At 40.0% G+C, this 22,228-nt stretch overlaps 1 protein-coding gene across 1 annotated transcript in view; it reads right to left on the minus strand.

Annotated features, from left to right (window-relative positions):
• Positions 1-22,228, minus strand: part of LOC128579044 (zinc finger protein 91-like) — a 39,951-nt gene that overhangs the window by 12,430 nt on the left and 5,293 nt on the right. Inside the window, 1 exon segment of the mRNA XM_053581339.1 lies at positions 4,033-4,104. Coding sequence (XP_053437314.1) covers positions 4,033-4,044 — 12 coding nt within the window. The 5' untranslated portion in view covers positions 4,045-4,104.

The raw sequence follows: 22,228 nt of genomic DNA on the forward strand, positions 1-22,228 counted from the left end.
AACAACAAAAAACACTAAACGTACAGATATCTGCCCTATTTTCTAATCTCTAATGCTATCTTTAAAAACTCTCCTTAGCATCCTAGAAAGCAAAGCTTTTCTAATACTTCTGATTTTGAGAACTTTGAGTTACTCTAGTCCATTAATGCCATCTCCTGTAAACTGCACGTGTATCACCTTACTTTACACAGCACTGAGGGCGCTTCCGGACCAAAACTGAACAGTACTTAGTCCCCTGCTTTGTTAATATCCAATGACCCAACATCATCCACCCCAGGTATCCACTCATTTCCATTTAAAATAGGCACAAGACTCGGTGCTTTGGCTCAAGTGACTAAGGCATTAGCCACATACACCTGAACTAGCGGGTTTGAATACAGCCCAGGCCCACCCGAACAACAATGACAGCTGCAAAAAAAAAAGTTAAAATAGGCACAAAGGGAACATTTGCAGAATTAAAAAACATAATTTATTATAAACATAAATTTGTGATGAAAATTCTCCAGGGGCATATGGGAATTTGGATGGAGAGAATGGAGAGAAGACACTGCTGTATACGGAGGGGAGGAGGATTTCTCAGAGCCTCTTCACTATTACAAAAAAAGGGCAAAAGAGTATTTGAAACAAGCTCATTACGCAGGAACATTTCACATAGAGAGGAAAAGATTTCCAACTTCAAAACGTGAGATATTGCAGAAGAAAAGGTAGTCACAACCCTGCGTTAAGACACATTTAGCTGAGAAGCAACCAATTCCTTCTCTTTCCCTGACTGCCCTTAATTTCCTTCTCAGGTGAGATTACCCGGATATATATTCCAACTGCATCCTGGTAATATGGCTTTAAAGGCATCAGCACAGCCCCTTCACTTGTTCCCACCACATCCACAGGCTGAGTAACCTTGAAGCAAAACAAAGTGTGCATATATGTATATATATACCCTTTCCACTTCTTTATTACAGGAGACAGTCTGGAACAAGGAGCTTTCACATAAAAACCAAAGTGTGACTTTCATATTTCTTGCCCTACCCTGCTAGCAATTTCGGCTATGCCAAGGTAATATTGGTGGTACTGTCCTGTCCCCATGAAGCACAAGCAGATCAGGCCCTGTGACCTCTCTTGGGAAAAGAGCCTCAACACATTTTAAAACTCTTATGCTTGACACTGGCCTAACCTTAACATCAATAAAACCATGTGGATAAAACAACACAGACTAACAGAAACTGTGAGAAGGTGGAATCACAGATGATGGCATTTCTTCAAACTGGACATGGAATCCTATCTGGAAGCCTGGGCTGAGAACCACTCAGGTAAGCATCGCCTCCCAGGATTTAATACGCACACAAGTTATTCAGTATCCTGGGCCCCTCTAAGTACGGGATCCTGCAAGAGCAGCAATTACTCTATCTTAAAGCAAATTGTCACTTTTTTTTACAATGGCTATTTATGTCCTTGTTTAAGAATTTCAGGAATGGGCTCAGCACCTGTGGCTCAAGCAGCTACGGCGCCAGCCACATACACCTGAGCTGGTGGGTTCGAATCCAGCCTGGGCCCACCAAACAACAATGACAGCTGCAACTAAAAAATAGCCAGGGGTTGTTGTGGGCGGCTGTAGTCCCAGGTACTTGGGAGGTGGAGGCAAGAGAATCGCTTGAGCCTAGGAGTTGGATGTTGCTGTGAGCTGTGATGCTACTGCACTCTACCCAGGGTGAGAGCTTGAGGCTCTGTCTCAAAAAACAAAAAAAAAGAATTTCAGGAATGGGTGTTTAGCAATTAACCAAAGAACCAAGATTGCAGAACTTCCGGTGAAGAAAAATGCTGAGCAGTTAACCTCCACTTCTGTCGTCCTCCAGCAGACTGCCAGATGGCAAGTAACCTTTGCAACAAGCCAGGGGGACCTACAAATAGAAAGCTCCTGCACATAGCTTTCCAGGCTCCTTTCCCTTTCACAACCTTTTGGTCAGCTGAGGAGCATGAGGTGGTTTTTGCAACATTAGTCTGCCATCTCCTCATGTTGCTCTTTTTTTATTTTTTATTTTTTTGAGACAGAGTCTCATTAGGTCATCCACTGTAGAGTCCTGTTGTGTCACAGCTCACAGCAACCTCAAACTCTTGGGCTCAAGCAATTCTCTTGCCTCAGCCTCCATAGTAGCTAGAAAAACAGGTGCCCACCATAATGCCCTGGTATTTTGTTTTGTTTAGCAGGCCTGGGACAGTTCGAATCCACCAGCCCCAGACCATGTGGTCAGAGCACTAACCACTGACCGACAGACACTGAGCCCTTATGTTGCTCTTGAATAATCTGCTTTTTTCCCTACCAACTCTGGTATGCTGAGTTAGGCTTTTGGGAAGTGAATTTGAATAAAATTTTTCACTTTTTGAGCGAGTCTATGAAATGACTTCTTCAACAATTCCCCCTATTATTGGTGTTACTTGTCCTAGACTAGAGCAGCACTCAGCTAGAGAACACAGCAGAGTCCCTTCTACCCAGCACTTTGTTAACAACACCAATACTTTTAGTCTAAGTTAAGAACACCAATCATAATCTTGAAACATGGCATTCTCTGCTGGACCTTCAAAGTTTCCAAGGGCTAGAGAAGGTAGCAGTGTCTGATGAAAGAACTGGATTTATAATTTGGAACTACAGATTTGGGTCTTGGAGAACTGGGGAGCAAGCTAGTGCCCTGTGTACATCCAAAGGAATTCAGAAAGAAGGAAAATGGAAAAATGGAAATCCTCAAGTACTTTAATGCACATCTGTAATTCAGGATTTGTTTCTGGGCCCCATAATCTCTGTATCAGTTGTGGGTCTAAAATATCAGGGTCATTATATGACAGAGAAAGAGGGTTGATTGTTGTTCTATAAAGGTGTTTTTGAAGAACTCTACAGATTGTCCCCAAAGTCACCCCAAAGTCTCTATATGTATGGAAAATCAGAAATTGGACCTAAACATATTTTTACACAATATTCATTACCAATTTTACAAAGAGGTAGCCAACACATAGAGAATATTTTGTAAATATTTTCTATAATTTCATAATAAATATTTTGTAAATAAAGGTACCTTTAGCTACAATTTCCCGTTTCCCTATCTATGGTGACTTCAGAGGTAATTTTCAGTGGGGGCAGTGCCTGTGGCTCAGTGGGTAGAGCGCCGGCCCCATATGCCGAGGGTGGAGGGTTCAAACCAGACCCTGGCCAAACTACAACAACAACAAAGATAGCTGGGTGTTGTGGCGGGTGCTATAGTCTCAGCTACAAGGGAGGCTGAGGCAAGAGAATCTCCTAAGCCCAGGAGTTGGAGCCTGCTCTGAGCTGTGATGCAACGGCACCTACCAAAGGTGATAAAGTGAGACTCTGTCCTAAAAAAAAAAAAAAATTGGGGGAGGGGGACACCCTGTAGTGAAACTGCCCTAAATGAGAGATTGAAAATAGGCAGTCCTTCCGTAAAGACTGCCCTCAGATAATTCATAAAGGAATTTCTTGCTGGTAACCCAAAAGCAAAAATGTGTAACCCAACTTTTGGTTTGCAGCCCAAATCTACCTCCTAAAACTAAAGACTGTTTGATTGCATACTAATAATGTTTTGTACAAGTTTATCTTTGCAGGTGTAGGACAGAGACAAGATCAACCCAGGGACATTTACCAAAAAAAAAAAAATTTTTTTTTTTGAAACACAGTCTCATGATGCCACCCTCAGTAGAGTACTGTAACAACACAGCTAACAGCAACCTCAAAATCTTGGGCTTAAGTGATTCTTTTGCCTCAGCCTCTCAAGTAGCTGGGATTAGAGTTGCCCACTACAACGCCCAGCTATTTCTTTGTTGTAGTTGTCACTGTTGTTTAGGAGGCCTGGCCTGGTTTGGAACCCACCAGCTTCAGTGTACCTGGCCAGTGCTCTAACCACTGAGCCATGGGCACAGAGCCAGAAAATTGATTTTTCCTTCACTCTCTTTTTCTGTTCAAGTTTGAATTCAGGTTATCCTGTGTAAAATGTAAATTTCCTACACTTTACAAAAATGTAAATATTTTACCTCAGTATCCATTGCCCTAGTTCTTCTGTATGCCTTCTCATGTTTAAATACTGAAGTTCCCAACTGCTCCTTCTGAAAAATAAAAGATACATCTGTAATTTGCATTTTTTTCCAGTAATGGCTATAAACATTGTCTTAATAATCTTCCACTGATTTATATCTGCCTCAGTAACTTCTTTTGGTGTGAAAATGCTAGGAATGATAGCCAAGGGTGGGATATGCTCAGGCTTCTTTCTGTTCCATGCAGAGAGATGAGATTGCCTTTGCCTGGGACAGCAGCGTGGCTGAAGAGCCAGGTTGCTGCTACAAATTCAAGATCTGAGGGTTGGGACAAGCCAGAAGTCTCTTCACACTGGTGTGGGGTTTTGATGGGACATTCTAAAGGTGAAGGACCTATGAGTTTGATTCCAGTAGAAATATGACCACATCCCTGTCTAGTCTTCATGTCCATAAAAAAATGGGTGTCACAATAGGGAGAAGGAATCCAACCTCAGAACTCCTCCTCTCAAAGACCCTAGTCCCCTCTGACAACAAGAGGTGATGTGTAATCACTGCACAATTTGTGGTGTGACAGCCTGTGGGCAGGAGACCTCATACTCCTTATTAGCTGGGACTACAGGCATGTACCACCATGCCCCACTAATTTTTCTAATTTTTTGTAGAGATGGGTTCTTGCTATGTTGTTCATGTTGGTTTCAAACTCTTTTTCTTTTTTTTTGAGATAGAGTTTCACTTGGTCACCCTCTGTAGACTGCTGTGGAATCTTAGCTCACAGCAAACTCAAACTCTTGGGTTCAAATGATCCTCTTGTCTCACCTTCCCAAGTAGCTGGGATTATAGGTGCCCACCACAATACCTGACAAGTTTTTAGAGACAGGACCTTGCTCATGCTCAGGTTGCTCTTGAGTTCGTGAGCTTAGGCAACCCACCCACCTCGATCTCCCTATTGCTGGGATTAGAGGTGCGAGCCACCATGCCTGGAGAGGTCTCAAACTCTTGGACTCAAGTGATCCTCCCACCTCAGCCTCCCAGTTGTCTTTTATTTTCATGGTATCTTTCCAAAGCTAAGCTCAGGATTCCCATTTGAAATCACCCTAAAAAAATTAGAAATCTCAGAACCTTATAACATTTACTCTGCAGAAACAAGGTAAACCATACTTTTTATGAAATGAAATATATGACTCCATATTTAATACTCACTTCTGTCTTACCTTTAGGAATATTTTCATATTCTTCAAGGGCTATGGATGAATTACATTTTATAGTTAATGGAAAAATGAAGCTAAAATAAATGAGCAAAGCTTTTCAAGACACAAAATTCAGGGAATGAGACTGGTGACTGGAATATAGACATGCCCCTCTCAATTGTCAAGTAAGGTCACCCTATACCTTGAATCCTTATCCTATACCTCCCACCCTTATTCTGATCACAGAATTGCTTAGTGGCCACCCTCACTGGAGAAACTTCACTCTTGATTTCAATGCACATGAAGTGTGTATTGGGTTGCAGATTTTTAAAAGACTTTGCTGGGGGTGGTGTATATTTATCCTTTGGTATTTGCTCCCTTGAAATATTTGAGAAATAAGTTGTGCATTTTCCCCTGAATACCCGCATCTGATGGGCTGACCGGGAATGTCTCTCTAAGAAATGAAAACTGAGGCTAGTACCAAAAATCTTAAAGTCTTAATGGATTAGCTTTTTACATGAAGAGTATACCAGAAGACTTCTCTCAACCTCAAGGACACTTATTTGCTCCTCTGAGAGGCTCTACTCCCATTCTTCAGAATGTCTTCTGGGAGGAAATGTCCCAGGGACTGATATTTATGGAACTCTAAAGAAAATATGAATGCTATGGACATCTTGGGTCATCCTCAGATAAGTATGAAGCTCAGGACTGGGAAAAGACAGGAGTGTGAATGAGGATCTGTCATCCTGTACAGTTACCAATAGGGAATATCAATTCCAAGACATTCTGGTAAGCTGTGTGTTCCCAGGCAAGATAAAAGGAGTAAGGCACAAAGTTTTTACCATGGAGTATCACAGGACTATTGTCCGCATTTTTTCTTATGTGAAATGTAAAAAAGTTTAAAAAATAATCACCCCCCACCTTATGTAAACAAATAATAAACACAAAAATACTGCAAGTGTTTGAAATGGGCAATAAGAAAAAAAAAGTGATAATGTAAATTGGATGGGAAGTTCTGTTTGAAAAAGTGAAAACGAAACTGAAAAATGAGTATTTTACTCCAAGACCTAGAAGAATTGGGCAGAAGAAACAAAAGTGGTAAATTTTGACTCTGGTTCCCAAACTTTGGAAAATGCTGGGGAAAACAAGTCCCCTTATAGAGTGTTAAAATATATATGAGGCAATTTGGCCAAAAAGACTCTACTGCTCTGCATTTATACCCAAGGAACCCAAAATCCAGCACCAATTTATTTCTTATTATGTGCTAAGGCAAGAGCCAAGGGAAAAACTTCCCATTAATTCTTTGAAGTTTCCCCAATTACCAACTGACAAATGGAAGAGTAATAAAAGGCATATGAATTTACTCATATACTACATATGTGATGAAATCATGGAGAGATTTACCCCAAACTCCCACTGGGGAACAGAAGTTTAAATTCTCATTTTCATAACAGAAGAAAGAGATGGTAATTTTTTTGGGAGGCAAAAAATGATTACAGAGGATGAACTGATTGGGAAGAAGGTAACTAACTTGTTAATGCTTTTTTAGGAATCTGAATGCACCAGAGAGGCAGAAATCATGTTGCGGAAAAAACCTTCCAGGAGTGGTTGTATTTTCTATCTGCACTAAATAAGGAGGTTACAGGAAAGCAATAGAAGGCAACTGTTTTTATTTTGGTAAGAAACTTTGTTACATAAGAACATGTTAGAGAGTCTACCTCTACCCTGGTGTTGAGTGAAGCAAGGCTAGGTTTTAAGGACCTTGACATTCAGGATGATTTCTGAAAAGCTTTCCAATTTTGAAAAGCACTCAGCATGCCTAAGCTACAGTTTTTTAAGAATCATTTTCTGCACCCCAACATCAACTTAGAAGGAAAACAAATATAGACTTTACCAATCACAAACTACTAATTATCTTCTGATTACAAAACCAGGAAAATTTCAACTGAAAAGTCCAAAAAACTTCAATGCATAACTGCAACCAGTTATTGAATTTGATTTGCATATGCGCCTTGGAAAAACCTTTCCTTCAATTGTACAGCAGGTCTTGAAATAATAATCTTCACATAGAGGATCCTTATAAAAACTTTAGAATCTTTAAAAAATATTTAAAGTTAGGGGAGGAGCAAGTTGGCAGGCGAGTAACAGCTTCTTTGCAACCGTACACAATGAAATGGGGGAGAGAAGAATCCAGGCATCTCTGGCTGGTGGGATCTGACCAGAAACATCTCTTTGGGGACACAGGGAGACAGCGAGAGATGTCTGGACCACACGAGGAGGACAAAAGCAGTGGACAACTGGCATGTAGTTGCATGAGTTTCTTCAGTCAGAGGCTGCCTGCCACTGTACAGCAGCAGACAGACTGCAAACGGGAAAGACCTTACCTGTGGGCTGTTTAATTGTTTGGACTTGGGCACTTGGTTGAATTACCTTGGGAGAACTTGGGTGAGAGTGTAGATGACTTTAAACATTCCCTAGGGCTCTGGACTAAGCCGCTGAGCCTGAAAAAAGCTAATATTGTTCAGCTGTGGGCCGCTAGCACAGACATTGTGGGAGAACTGCCTCTTCAGGCTTCTCCCTCAAGGAGACAGAGCCTGTGCAGCCATTATGGGAGAACTGCCCCTGTAGGATATGCCCTCAGGGTCGAAGAGGAAGGATGGAGCTGGAAGACCTTGGGCAAGTAATCTAGTGACTGAGTAGAACAAAGGCAGTGACTGAGACGATGGGGAAAAGTGGAGATTTCAGTAATTGGCAGTAACAGTTTTGCCTTATATTGGCCCTCAGGGGCATTAAGTGAGACCAATTTTGGAACACTGGATAATCGGGCAGCCACTTCAGGAGAGATCCCAGCAACAAGTGCTTTCCAGGGAAGGCTTCTGCTTAGCTAAGGCCAATGGTTTAAAGTGTCTTTGAAGTGGGCTGAGGAGAGATTTAGGCTCTCAACCCTGCCAGGTGTGAGAAATCAGCAGAGGCTCCCAGTCTCCATCTCGTACAGCTGTATCAGTGTTGTGATTAACATCTCATACCCCAGAAGACCACCACTACAGGACAATATTCAGCAAGATATATATGTATATTGGTTTGTTTTTGTTTTTGTTTTTTATTTAATGTTTTTAATTTTTTTAGTATAACATTTTCCCTCTAGATTTTTCTTTTACTTCTTTTTCTTTCTTTCTTAATTATTCTAGTTTAAATATAATTTTCTATTCTAGCATTCTATAACAATTAGAACTTCATTTTTGCTAGAGTATCTGCCCCTATTATTTGAATTTTTCCCACAATTTTATCCCATTAGGTTTTCTGTTTTTCTGTTTGGGTTTCATTTATACTATTTTTTTCTTTCCTGTCTACTTAGTGGAGGTGGAGTACTGTGTCTCAACAGGCTGACAAGGAGCTACTGACCTCAAGGGAACCACCCAACCCAACAACCCCACAGGTTGGGGGTTTTTAAGGTTGAGTCAAAGCACCCACTGTACACCTTTATTAATCCTGTCTCCCTCGTTCTGTGATTCTACTTTTTTTCCCATCAATATTCCCTTTTACTCACCCTTTCTTCTTTCTCTTTTTTATTTCTCTTTCTAAATCTTTTTTCCCTTCTTGCTCTTAAATCTGCTCATCCTTCTGCTCCCGTACCAAAAGGACTCATCAAAACCTTAGGTCAGAGGCACAGTAACATAAAGAGCAAGAGGAAGTGAAAGAAAAATTAAAGCAAAGAAACAGGTAAAAGAAAACACTCATGCAGAAGAATCTGCAGAAAAATTCTGGCAACATGAAAAACCAGTCCAAGGAACCTCCCCAAGGGACCATGAGGTAGCTACTCCAGAAGATTCCACCTATAAAGAAATGTTAGAAATGACATAAAGGAAATTTAGAATACACATGATAAAAACAATGAAGGAAATGATGGAAACAATGAAGGAAACTGCTCATAAAATGGAAAATGACCAAAAGGAAATCCAAAAACAGAATCAAATTAAGAGATGAATGATATGCAGAATATAGAAAAGATATAGCAGACCTGAAGGAATTGAAGCAGTCAATTAAGAAACTTAAAGATTCAATAAAAGTATTACCAACATATTAGATCATGCAGAATAAAAAAATTCAGAGGTAGAGGACAAAGCTCTTGAGATAAATCAGATAGTTAATGAGGCAGAAAAGAGGAGACAGAAAGCAGAACATTCACTGTCAGAACATTCACTGACAGAATTATAGAACTTTGGGAAGAGTTCAAACATATGTGTTATTGGTATCCCAGAAGGGGAAGAAGAATGACCCAGAGGAATGGAAGCCATACTAGAGAATATTAAGAATGAAAATTTTCCAAATATCACCAAAGATTCTGACACACTCTTTTCAGACACCAGGTTGCCTTAACTCTAATGGAGCTTCTCCAAGACACATTTGATGAACTTGTCCAAAGTCAAGACAAAAGAAAAGATATTGCAAGCTTCCAGTACTAAGTGCCAATTGACTTAGAGGGGCAAATCCATTAGGGTGACCATAGACTTCTCTAATGAAACTTTTCAGGCCAGAAGACAATGGTCATCTACCTTTAATCTACTTAAACAGAACAATTTCCAGCCTAGAATGCTATATCCCACTAAGGTAAGCTTTAAAATTGATGGAGAAACCAAATCTTTTACTGTGATATAAACATTGAGAAAATTCGCCACAACAAGACCAGCTCTATAGGAAATACTTCAATCTGTTCTACACACTGACCATCACAATGGACCACCAGCAAAGTAAACACCCAGAAATTAAAGGACAGAGCCTAGCTTCCATAATGATGTAAAAAAAAAAAAATACTAAATGCACTTTCACAAAATAAGATGAATAGAACACTACCACACTTGTCAATTATCTCAATAAATGTTAATGGCTTGAATTCCCCACTGAAGAGGCATAGATTGGCTGACTGGATTAAAAAACACAAGCCATCCTTTGCTGTTTGTAGGAAACACACTCAATCTCAAAAGATAAATTAAAACTCAGAGGTAAGGGTTGCATGACAATTTTTCAGGCAAATGGAATCCAGAAGAAAAGAGGGATTGTTATTTTCAGCTACATGTAGATTTAAAGCAACTGAAGTCAAAAAAGACAAAGATGGTCTCTTTATATTGGTCAAGGGAAAAATACAACAAGAAGCCATTTCAATTCCAAATATTTATGTACCCAACTTAAATGCTCCCAGATTCTTAAAACAGACCTTACTTAATCTGAGCAATATGATATCCATAATACCATAATAACAGGAGTCTTTACCACTCCTCTCCCAGGGCTGGGCAGGTCCTCTAAATAGAAATTAAACAAAGATATAAGGGTCTTAAATGAGACTCTAGAACAACTGTGCCTGATAGATGTATATAGAACACTCCTTCCCAAAGATAAAGAATATAAATTCTTCTCATTGCCCCATTGAACATTCTTCAAAATTGATCGTATCCTAGGACACAAAACAAACCTTAACAGAATCAAAAGAATTGAAATATTACCTTGTATCTTCTCAGACCACAAGGCACTAAAGGTGGAACTCAACTCCAACAAAAACATCCAACCCCACACAAAGGCACAGAAATTTAACAACCTTATGCTGAATGACAATTGATTGCAGGAAGAAATAAAAAAGGAAATCATTAACTGCCTTGAACATAACAACAATGAAGACACAAGCTCCCAAAACTTGTGGGATACAACAAAAGCAGTCCTGAGAGGAAAATTGATCACTTTAGTTGCCTACATTCAAAAACAGAGATCATATCAACAAACTCACAAGCCATCTTATGGAATTGGAAAAGAAGAACAATCCAAGCCTAAACCCAGCAGAAGAAAAAAAATATCCAAAATTAAATCAGAGATTAATGAAATCAAAAAGTAAAGAATCATTCAGAAAATTAATGAAACAAAAAATTGGTTTTATGAAAAAACAAGAGACTAATTAGAAACAGAAAAGTAAAATCTCCAGTAACCTCAATCAGAAATGATATAGTGGAGGCTCCTCACCCATAGACAGTGGTTACAGTTTTAGTCACATACAAGAAGGGCGGTAGGTTCAAACTCAGCCCGACCCAGCTAAACACCAATGACAACTGCAACAACACCACCAACAACAAAATAGCCGGGTGTTGTGGCAGTGCCTGTAGTCTCTCACCTACTCAGGAGGCTGAGGCAGAAGAATGACTCAAGCCCAAGACTTTGAGTTTGCTGTGATGCCTCAGCACACTACCGAGGGTGATATAGGACACTCTATCTCCAAAAAGAAAAGAAAAAGGAAAAATGATAAAGGGGAAATAATAACTGATGCCACAGAGATACTCTTACATTATCTCCAAATACTACAAGAAATTCTATGCCCAGGAATTTGACAATGTGAAGGAAGGAAATGGATCAATATTTGGAATCACACCCTCTCCCCTAGACTTACCCAGGAAGAAATAAATCTCCTGAACAGACCAATTTCAAGCACTGAGACCAAAGAAACAATAAAATCTCTCCCAACAAAAAAATGACCTGGTGCGGATGGCTTCACACCAGAATTCTATCAAACCTTATTCCCATACTGCAGAAACTATTCCAAAAAATTGAGGAGGAAGGAATCTTATCCAACACGTTCTACAAAGCATACACCAGCCTGATACCAAAACCAGAAAAAGACCCAACTAAAAAGGAGAACATCAGACCAATTTCACTAATGAACATTGATGCAAAACTTATTACCAAAATCCTAGCCAACAAATTACAGGATATCATCAAAAAAAGTCATACATCATGATCAACTAGGTTTCATCACAGGGATGCAAGTCCATAAACATTATTCAACGTATCAACAGAAGCAAAAACAAAAACCACATGATTCTCTCAATAGATGCACAAAAACCATTTGATAAAATCCAGCTTTCTTTTCTAATTAGAGCACTGAAGAGTATAGGCATAGTTGGCACATTTCTTAAACTGATCGAAGCTATCTATGACAAACCCACAGCTAATATTTTACTGAATGGAGTAAAACTGAAAGCTTTTCCACTTAGAACTGGAACCAGACAAAGTGGTCCTCTGTCACCATTACTATTTAACATAGTACTGGAAGTTCTAGCCAATACAAAGGGCATCCAAATGAAAGCAGAGGAAGTCAAACTCTCCCTCCTTTCTGAGGATATGATCTTATACTTAGAAAACTCCAAACTTGTCAACTACAAGACTCCTGGAAGTCATCAAAAAAATGCAGTACACGTTAAATCTACTAAGTGTAGAAAATAAATGTCTTAATACAATAACTAAGAAAATGCAGTAAAGGCTATGTTAACAAGTTTGATGAAGTATTTCAAATTGTATATAAAACCAGCACATTGTACCCCATAATTCCTTTAAAGTACACAGCTATGATTTAATTGAAAAAAAATACAGTAATGTCTCAGGATATACAATCAATGTCCACAAGTCAGCAGCCTTTGTATACACAAAAAACAGCTAAGATGAGAGGCTAATTAAGGACACAACTCCCTTCACCATAGCTTGAATGAAAATGAAATACCTAGGAATAAGCCTAACTAAAGAAGTGAAGGACCTCTGTAAAAATAATTATGAGACCCTAAGAAAGGAAATAGCAGAGGATATTAACAAATGGAAGAACATGCCATGCTCATGGCTGGGAAGAATCAACATTTCTTAAAATGTCTATACTTCCCAAAGCAATCTACTGATTCAATGCCATCCCTATTAAAATACCGACCAGCGTACTTTCAAAACTTGGAAAAAATGATTCTGTGTTTTGTATGTAACCAGAAAAATACCTGCATAGCTAAGGCAGTTCTTAGTGATAAAAACAAAACCGGAGGCATCTGCATGACAGATTTTAGGCTGTGCTACAATGCCATAGTGGTCAAGATAGCATGGTACTGGCACAAAATTAGAGACATAGACATTAGGAATTGAATTTAAAAAAACAGGAAATGAAACTGACATCTTACAGCCACCTACTCTTCAATATACCAAACAAGAACATGCACTGGGGGAAAGAATCCCTATTCAATAAATGGTGTTGGCAGAACTTGATATCCACATATAAAAGACTGAAAGTGGACCCACACCTTTCTCCACTTATGAACTGATTCAAGATGGATAAAGGACTTAAATTTCAGGCACAAAACAATAAAAATCCACAAAGAAAGCATAAGAAAAACACTGGAATATCTGCCTCAATAAAAACTTTATGAAGAATGCCATGGCAATTGCAACAACAACAAAAATAAACAAATGAGACTTAATTAAACTGAAAAGCTTCTGAACAGCTGAGGAGACAACCAAAGCAAATAGACAATCTACACAATGGGAAAGGATATTTGCTTATTTTGAATTAGACAAAAGCTTGATAACTAGAATCTATAAAGAACTCAAATTAATGCACATGAAAAAAGCCAAGAATTCCATATATCAATTGGGAATAGACATGAATAGAATCTTCTCTAAAGAAGACAGACGAATGGCTAGCAAACATATGAAAAAATGCTCATTATCCCTAATTATTAGAAAAATGCAAATCAAAACTACCCTGAGATATCATCTAACCCCAGTAAGAATAGCCCACATCACAAAATCTCAAAACTGCAGATGCTGGTGTAGATGTGGAAAGAAAGGAATACTTTTACACTGTTGGTGTGACTGCAAACTAATACAATCCCCTTTTGTCATAAGGACACTTGCACTAGACTGTTTGTCACAGCTCAATTTACAATCACCAAAATGTAGAAACAGCCTAAAAGCCCCCAAACCCAGGAATGGATTAACAAGCTGTGGTATATGTATACCATGGAATACTAGTCATCCATTTAAAAAAATGGAGACTTCACAGTCTTTATATTAACCTGGATGGAAGTAGAACACATTATTCTTAGTAAAACATCACAAAAATGGAGAAGCATGAATTCTATGTATTCAATTTTGATATGAGGACAATTAATGATAACTAGTGACGTGGTGGTGGTGAGGGAAGGAGATAGAGAGAGAGAAGGAAGAGTGGATGGGGAAAGAAAGAGCATAGAGAGGGCAGGAGGGAGGTGGGTGGGGTTTTGTGTGATACAGCTTTTGGGGGCAAGGCACAATTCTAAGAGGGACTATACCTAACAAATGCAATCTGTGTAACCTAGTTTCTTGTACCCTCAATGAATCCCCAAGAATTAAAAAAAAAAAAAAGGTACTTAAAGTTGGAGAACTCTTGATTCCACTCCCCAGAGCTACTGAAATAAAATTTGTGCTAGCAAGCAGATTTAAAGGTATGGGTAACAATCTATGCCACTGAATTACTGAAATTACCATTAATCTAATGAAGGATATACATTGGCTCAAAAATTGGTAAGATTAATGCCAAAATAAAATATCTCCAAAATTTCCTTGACTATATCAAGACATCCTTAAGTTTTCCTTAGAAACAAGAACTTGACATTCATGCAGTCAAAGAAGAAACTGAATAAAAAACATTTTACAAAGAAAGAATATGAAATGCTTAGTGTAGACCCAGAAGTGTGTATTTAAGTTATCCTCACCGAGGAAGACCAGGTTTCTATAGTTGTCTAACATGACATCCCAACACAAATGCTGCTGAGCAGGGTCCAGGCAGGCCCACTCATTAATAGAGAATTCTATAGACACATCCGTGTATGTCAACACTCCCTGAAAAACAAACATATTTGCCAAGAAATAAGGGGTGATTGAATTTCACTTTTAGTTAAATGAGTGAAGAGAACTGTTGCTGGTGTATATGAGTGACTGGCATTATCTAATCAGTACAGAAGAGACAAATTCCCTCAAGTGTTCTCTAACACTGAAGGGGACGGCATAGTGTCCACACAACCAGTGTAGACACTATAGTTTTTTGGTTTGCACGGTAAAAATAAAAGGCCACCAATACAGGCATGTATATTTTTGTGACTTATCTATATCATTCCATGTAAGCTGTGTGTATTTTTCTATATGACAATGTCATGGTGAGGTAAATAGTACCTCTAAAATTTTAACATGTATAAGAAAGAACAGGAGATAGGCCGGGCACGGTGGTGGTTCACATCTATAATCCTAGCACTTTGGGAGGCCAAGGGAGTGGATTGCTTGAGCTCACATGTTCGAAAACAGCATAATAGTGAGACCCCATCTCTACTAAAAATTAAAAAAAAAATGAGTCAAGAGGATCACTTGAGCCCTAGTAGAAGGTTACTGTGAGCTATGACGCCATAGCACTCTACCCAGGACGACAGTTTGAGACTCTGTCTCAAAAAAACAAACAACAACTAAAAAAAAAAAATACTAAGACCAGAAGATCTTGATAAAATGTAGATTTTCATTCAGAAGATATGGGATGAAGATTCCATTTCTAAATTTCCAACAAGCTAAACAGGAATGATAATGCTCTGTCCCATTAAAATATTTTGTCAAACATGCAGTGAACTGTACATACTGGATTTTCCCCAACTGATTTCTGAACCAGTAAACAAAGATGACAAACTTTGCTTTCCAAAGCAAGGTATAGAAAAGAGAATCTAAAAAGAAAGGGATGCTTCCTCAATAAATGTTTTGGTTTGTGCACATTAGTGATATCTCCCCAAGTACTTATTAAGAGTACAGAAGATGTACTGGGCAGCACCTATGGCTCAATGGGTAGGGCACTGGCCCCATATACCAAGGGTGGCGGATTCAAATCCGACCCTGAAAAAATTGCAACAAAAAAATAGCTGGGCATTGTGGCGGGCACCTGTAGTCCCGGCTACTCAGAAAGCTGCGGCAATAGAGTTGCCTAAGCCCAGGAGTGGAGGTTGCTGTGAGCTGTGATGCCACCACACTCTACCAAAAGCAATAAAGTGAGACTGTCTCTAAAAAAAGTTAAATAAATAAAGAAAGAAAATATACAGAACCCTACAATGGAATATGTGTCAAAGAACACCAGAACTGAGTGAATAAAATTAACCTCACTGTAAACAGGACAAATTAGTATCAGGTGGTGATTCACAAATGCAAACACGATATCACGGCTGTGACAGTACTGGACAGAAAAAGTAAATTATAACCTGATAAAAACTCGTTGGAAAAACCCAGTTTGGACAAAGTTTAAGGTATAGATATCGGGCATGTTTTCTAATCACAAATCCTGTCTTTAAATATGTCCTTCTTAGCATTCTAGAAAGCAAATCTTTGGTAATTATCCTGTTTTTCAGAACTTTGAGTTACTTTAGGCAGTTCATGCCACCTTCTGTAAAAGTACACGTATATCAACTTCTTTTACATAGACCCCATAGAGCTTCCAGATGGAAGCTAAACAGTACATATTCCCCATTTCTGCTAATATACAATGATCCAACCTCATCCACAGTGGAAATCTTGACATCCACATTTTCCCACTTTCAACAGAAAGAAAGAGAACATTTTCACTATTGCAGGATATGAGTTTAATGTGAGAATTTTCTAGGGCATATGGCAAGCCTGGATGGAGAAAAGGGAAAGAAGACTGTCATATGTAGAGGAGAAGAATTTTTTGAGACTTTTCACTATTATAATGGGAAAAGAGTATTTGAAACAAACTCATTAAGCAGGAACATCACAAGTAGAGATGTAGAGGTTTGAAAATTCTAACATGATAGTGCAGGAGAAAAAGTGGGCACAACCCTGGACCTTGGACTCATTTACCGGAAAAGCAATCATTTCTTTCTCCTTCTCCTCCTTCCCTTGATTTCCTTCTCAGGTGAGATTATCTGGACACATTATTCCTCCATCTTGATAATATGCATTTAAAAACATCAGCCCAAACTCTTCAACTGCTACCACCACATCCACAGGCATAGGAACCTCCAAGTACAGTGAAAATTTCACCCTTACCTATTCTTTATCATGGGAGAGAGTCAGGAAGGAGGTTCTACGTAAAGACCAAAATGTGAGTTTCTAATTTCTTGGCTTCCAGTTCCCTCCCCTGCCAGCAATTTCTGCTATGGAAATGGGAAATGGAGCCTGTGCCCTCTTTCTGAAAAAAAAATAAATAAACTCAACTGTCTTAAATGTATATGGAAACCCTCATGCTAGACATTGGCCTTCCCTTAGCATCACAGGGGGCACTTAATTAAAACCACGTGGATGAAACAACCCACACTAATTGAATCTGTGGGCAGGCAGAATCGCAGATGATGGTACCTCTTCAAACTAGCCATAGAATCCTAACTACAAGCCTGAGCTGAGAAACACTTAGCTAAACATCACCTCTCTGAGTTTAATATGCATACAAGGCATTTCACAGTATGCCCACTCGAAGCATCTGATTCTGCAACAGCAGCAGTTACTCTATCTTCAAGCAAATAATCAGTTTTCTTATAATGCCTATGATCTTCCTTAAGAATTTCAGAAAGAAGGCCAGCCCAATGGTTCAAGCGTGTAGGCCCAGCACTCTTGGAGGCCCAAGGCAGGTGGCTTTTCTGAGCTCAGGAGTTCCAGATTAGCCTGAGCTAGTGCAAGACCCTGTCTGTAAAAATAGCAGGGTGTTGTGGTGGGCAGCTGTAGTCCCAGCTACTCGGGAGGCTGAGGCAAGACGATGGCTTGAGTGCAGGAGTTTTAGGTTGCTGTTACCTGTGATGCCATAGCACTCCAATGAGAGTGACAAGGTGAGATTATGTCTCATTAAAAAAAAAAAAAAAAAACAAGAATTTCAGGAAGTGTTTTGAGCCATTAACTATAGAACCAAGATAACAGAACTTCCTGTGAAGGAAAATAGTGAGCAGTTAACCCCCATTTCTGTTTTAGTCTAGCTGGTATCAGCCAGACAACCAGAAGGCAAGAAACCATTTCAATGAGACGTGGAGACATACACACAGAAAGCTTCCACACAGTTTCCCAAGCTCTTTTCCCCTTTCACCCCATCTGGTCAACCTAAAAACATGAGGTGGTCTTTGCAACATTAGTCAGCCATCTCCTCATGATGTTCTTGAATTAATTGCTTGTTCTTCCATCAACTCTTGCATTGTGACTTATACTTTTCAGGAGGGAATGGTCAATCTTGGGTTTGTTTAAATTTTCACAGGTTTTGAGTGAGTCTTTGAAGTGGCTTATTTAACAATTGCCCCTATTGCTGCTGTTACTCCTTCTAGACCAGCGATTGTCAACCTGTGGGTCACATCCCCTTTTAACTGTATTAAAGGGCCACAGCTTTAATAAGAAGAAGGTTAATAAGAGGTTTAATAAGAAGGTTGAGAGCCACCGTTCTAGACTATAGCAGCACTCATCTAGAGAAAGCAAACCCAGCACAGAGTCCTCTCAGCTCAACACTTTATAAATAACAAGAATATCTTTGGTTCAAGGAAGACCAACAATCACAATCTTGAAACATGACATAGGTTGCTGGCACTTTAAAGTTTCCAGATTCTGAAGAAGCCAGCAGTGTCCGAGGAAATACCTGGAGTCACAATTTGGACCTACAGATTTGGGTCTTGAACACGTGGGGATGTAGTTAGTGCCCTGTGTATATTCATGAGAATTAGAGAAACAGAAAAATGGGAATGGGGACATTCTCAGGTGTACTCAATGCACATCTGGGATCCAGGTTGAGCTTCTGGCCTCCTAGTCTCAGGATCAGTTTTAGGTCTAAAGAGATCAAGATAATTGAAAGACAGAGACAGAATAGGTGATTGCTGCCCTATAAAGATAGTTTGTAAAAATCTACAGGTTGTCCCAAAGTCAACATACATACAGAAAATAGAAAATTGTAGCTAAAATATATCTTTGTGAAATACTCATTACAAAATTTTACAAGGAAGTAGCAACACACAGAAAATAGTTTTTAAATGTTTCATAAAATTTTGTTGTAAATAAAACTATATATAGGTGCAATTTCCCTCTTTGCCTATGCATGATGACAGTAGGGGCAATTTTTGGAACACCATGTACTGTAAATACTCAAGAAGGGAGATTGAAAACTGGTAGAGAGACCATTGTAGCTTCATTACTTGGGACAGAATGCACATTCCTGTACAACTGGGTGTTGTGACTGTGAAGTGGAGCTAGAAAGTGCCCTCTGGAGTTACACTTGGTGGGAATCACCTATGTTCATATCAGTTCTGGTAATTCTGGATGGTGTGTAAAAATAATTTATAACTAGGGGGCGGAGACAAGATGGCTGACTGAAGCCAGCTTTCCAAAGAGGCTCTCATCCAGAAGGAAAGTTAAATGACAGAAATTTAGCAAGTAACCTGACGGATCAGAGCTGCACCAAGAAAGAAGGTTGAAGAACACAGATCAACCCTGCTGAGGTGAGCTGCGACCCAAAGGATACAAAAAAAGGTACAAAATCCACCACCAAGTGGACGGGAGTCCCCTTCCTCATAAAAACAGCTCGGAGTACCACATAGACAAACGAGCAATGTTCAAAAGTCTTCCCATCATACTCCATGGGAGAGACCCTCTAAAAACTGGACCAACTTCTTCTACTATGGTGCAATGGTGCTCTCCTGCCAGGCATAAAACTGTGTAAAACAGTATATATTCTCTACTTGTAATTCTGAGCTCCAAGCAGTCCCCTAAACTCTCACTCTGAGGTCTGGAGGCATGTCCCCCAGGAGTCAAAATTCGTGGGTGATTTCTCGAGGGGTGTGGACAGGGACTGGACTGCAGCTGGTCAGTGCTGATTCTGCAGCATGGGAGTGAGGAGAGGACGGTTCACTGAGAAGGAACCATGCTGGAGCAGAGGTGCCCCCAAGGCTCAGAGCAGCAGTGGTTTTTGGCAACAATAGGGCTGACCCTGGATGTTCTGGAGTCACACTCCCTGTCTCTCTGGGCAAGCAGAGGAGGTGGGGCATCTTCTCAGGTGGCAACCACAGGCAGAGTGGATCTGGGACAGAGATACACACCCCTTGAGCAAGTGTTTGCCTTAGGCGGTACTGGCCTGGGTGGATCACGGGGACTAGAAAACATACATACAGTGCAGATAAGACTCCCAGGGCGGGGCTGACATAGATGACTGCTTTACTGAGTCTAAGATGCACACAGCCCTCAGGAAATCATCAGGCTACACAAAGGAAAGCAGGAGGCTAGAACTGACAGCTAACCATGCTGCGAATACAAACTACCAGGTAACAGCAAAGACAGGGCCAGAGGCACAGGTTCTGGGAACTCAAAACAGATTTTCCTATGCAGGGGAATTTAGCGGGGACAGAAACAAATCCCGCAACGATGTTCTGTTCTGTCAGTAACATCAATCATGGGATGGCTAGAACTCAGTGAACATCCCCAGCCTCCGTCAAGCCCCAACTCTCCCTGCCGGACGGTAGCAGAGTAGCAGCCTGGCCGAGGAGACAGATTTCCTTGTGATTCAGGCAGGTGCAAACCCCTGGAGTATCTGCTCATTGGAGGCAACTGGGTCACAGTCCTGTGGGGTTATCAGTGACTGGATGTGACAGAGATGCAAGGTGGGGAAGGAGGCATCAACCTCCCCAGACTAATCTACTTGCTGGGTGGGTCCTCCTGACCCTATGGAGCACCGGAGCAAGTCATATATGAGTTGACAGCAGATTGCTGCAATCTAGTTGCCAGAGACCTTTTAAACTCTTCCACCTGAGACAGGTGCTGACTGAGACAATTGATTTGGACATTTTGAACTCAGCCAATCTCCCGAGGACTGTCCAAGTGGTGCCCTGGGTGTGGTTGTAGAAAGGTTTGATTTTCTTTTTCCAATTGTTGCCTGTCGGGGGCGGGGTGACTTAATTACTAGTATTTCTCAACAGCTGAGACTTCAACCCAGAGTAACTGTTTCACTAGGGTCGGACAGAAACCAGTTAAAAACTAGACAGAGCCACTTAGCTCCACCACATCAAACAGGTCCCAAGTTTCTAAGGCCACAGCACTGTACAAGTCCTCGGCAAAGCTCCAGGGAAAAAGGCAAATGGTGTAAAATAATCATGGGGCAGAACCAGCGGAAAAACTATGGTAACATGAATAACCAGAGTAGATCAACACCCCCAAGCAAAGATATGCCAGATGTAACTGAAGAACCCATTCATAAACAGCTGGCCAAGATGTCAGAAATCGAATTCAGAGTTTGGATTGCAAACAAGATTAAAAGAATGAAGGAAAATTTGCGATTAGAAATTCCAGGAGCAATTCAAAAGTCGGAATTAGAACTTCAAGCAGTAATTCAAAAGTTGTCTCAAGAATTCAATGAATATAAAGACAAAACCACCAAAGATTTTGACTCATTGAAGCAAGAATTTGCAGTCTTCAAGATATGAAAAATACAGTAGAATCTCTCAGTAATAGAGTGCAGCAAGCAGAAGAAAGGATTTCTGACATTGAAGACAAAGTTTTTGAGCACTCCCAAACTCTAAAAGAGGAAGAGAAATGGAGAGCAAAAATGGATCATTCTCTCAGAGAGCCCTAGGATAATTCGAATTAGGCTAATATCCACCTCATTGGAATCCCTGAAAGCGATGAAGTGGCTTCACAAGACATACAGGCCCTTCTCCATGAAATTATGAAAGAGAATTTTCCAGACATGCCAAGAGATTCTGAAATTCAGATAGCAGACAGTTTCAGTACCCCAGTATGACTCAACCTGAACAAGACATCCCCCAGACACATCATATTAACTTCACTAAAATTAATATGAAGGAGAAAATTGTGAAAATAGCCAGGTGTAAGAAAACCATTACCTACAAAGGGAAGAATATTAGAATGACTGCAGATCTCTCTGCTAAAACTTTTCAAGCCAGAAGAGGGTGGTCCTCAACATTTAATCTCCTAAAACAAAATAACATTCAACCATGGATGAACTGAGCTTCATCAATCCAGCTAAATTGAGTTTCATTTATGATGGAGAAATAAAATACTATAATGACATTCACATGTTTAAGAAATTTGTCATAACCAAATCAGCTCTTCAGGATATTCTCAGACCTATCCACCATAATGACCAGCCCAATCCTCTACCACAAAAGTAAACTCACTCAGAAACTTTTGATCAAACTCCAACGTCCACAGTAGCAAAAGGA

Source organism: Nycticebus coucang, chromosome Y, assembly GCF_027406575.1.
Source record: "Nycticebus coucang isolate mNycCou1 chromosome Y, mNycCou1.pri, whole genome shotgun sequence".
Classification (NCBI taxonomy): Eukaryota; Metazoa; Chordata; class Mammalia; order Primates; family Lorisidae; genus Nycticebus; species Nycticebus coucang.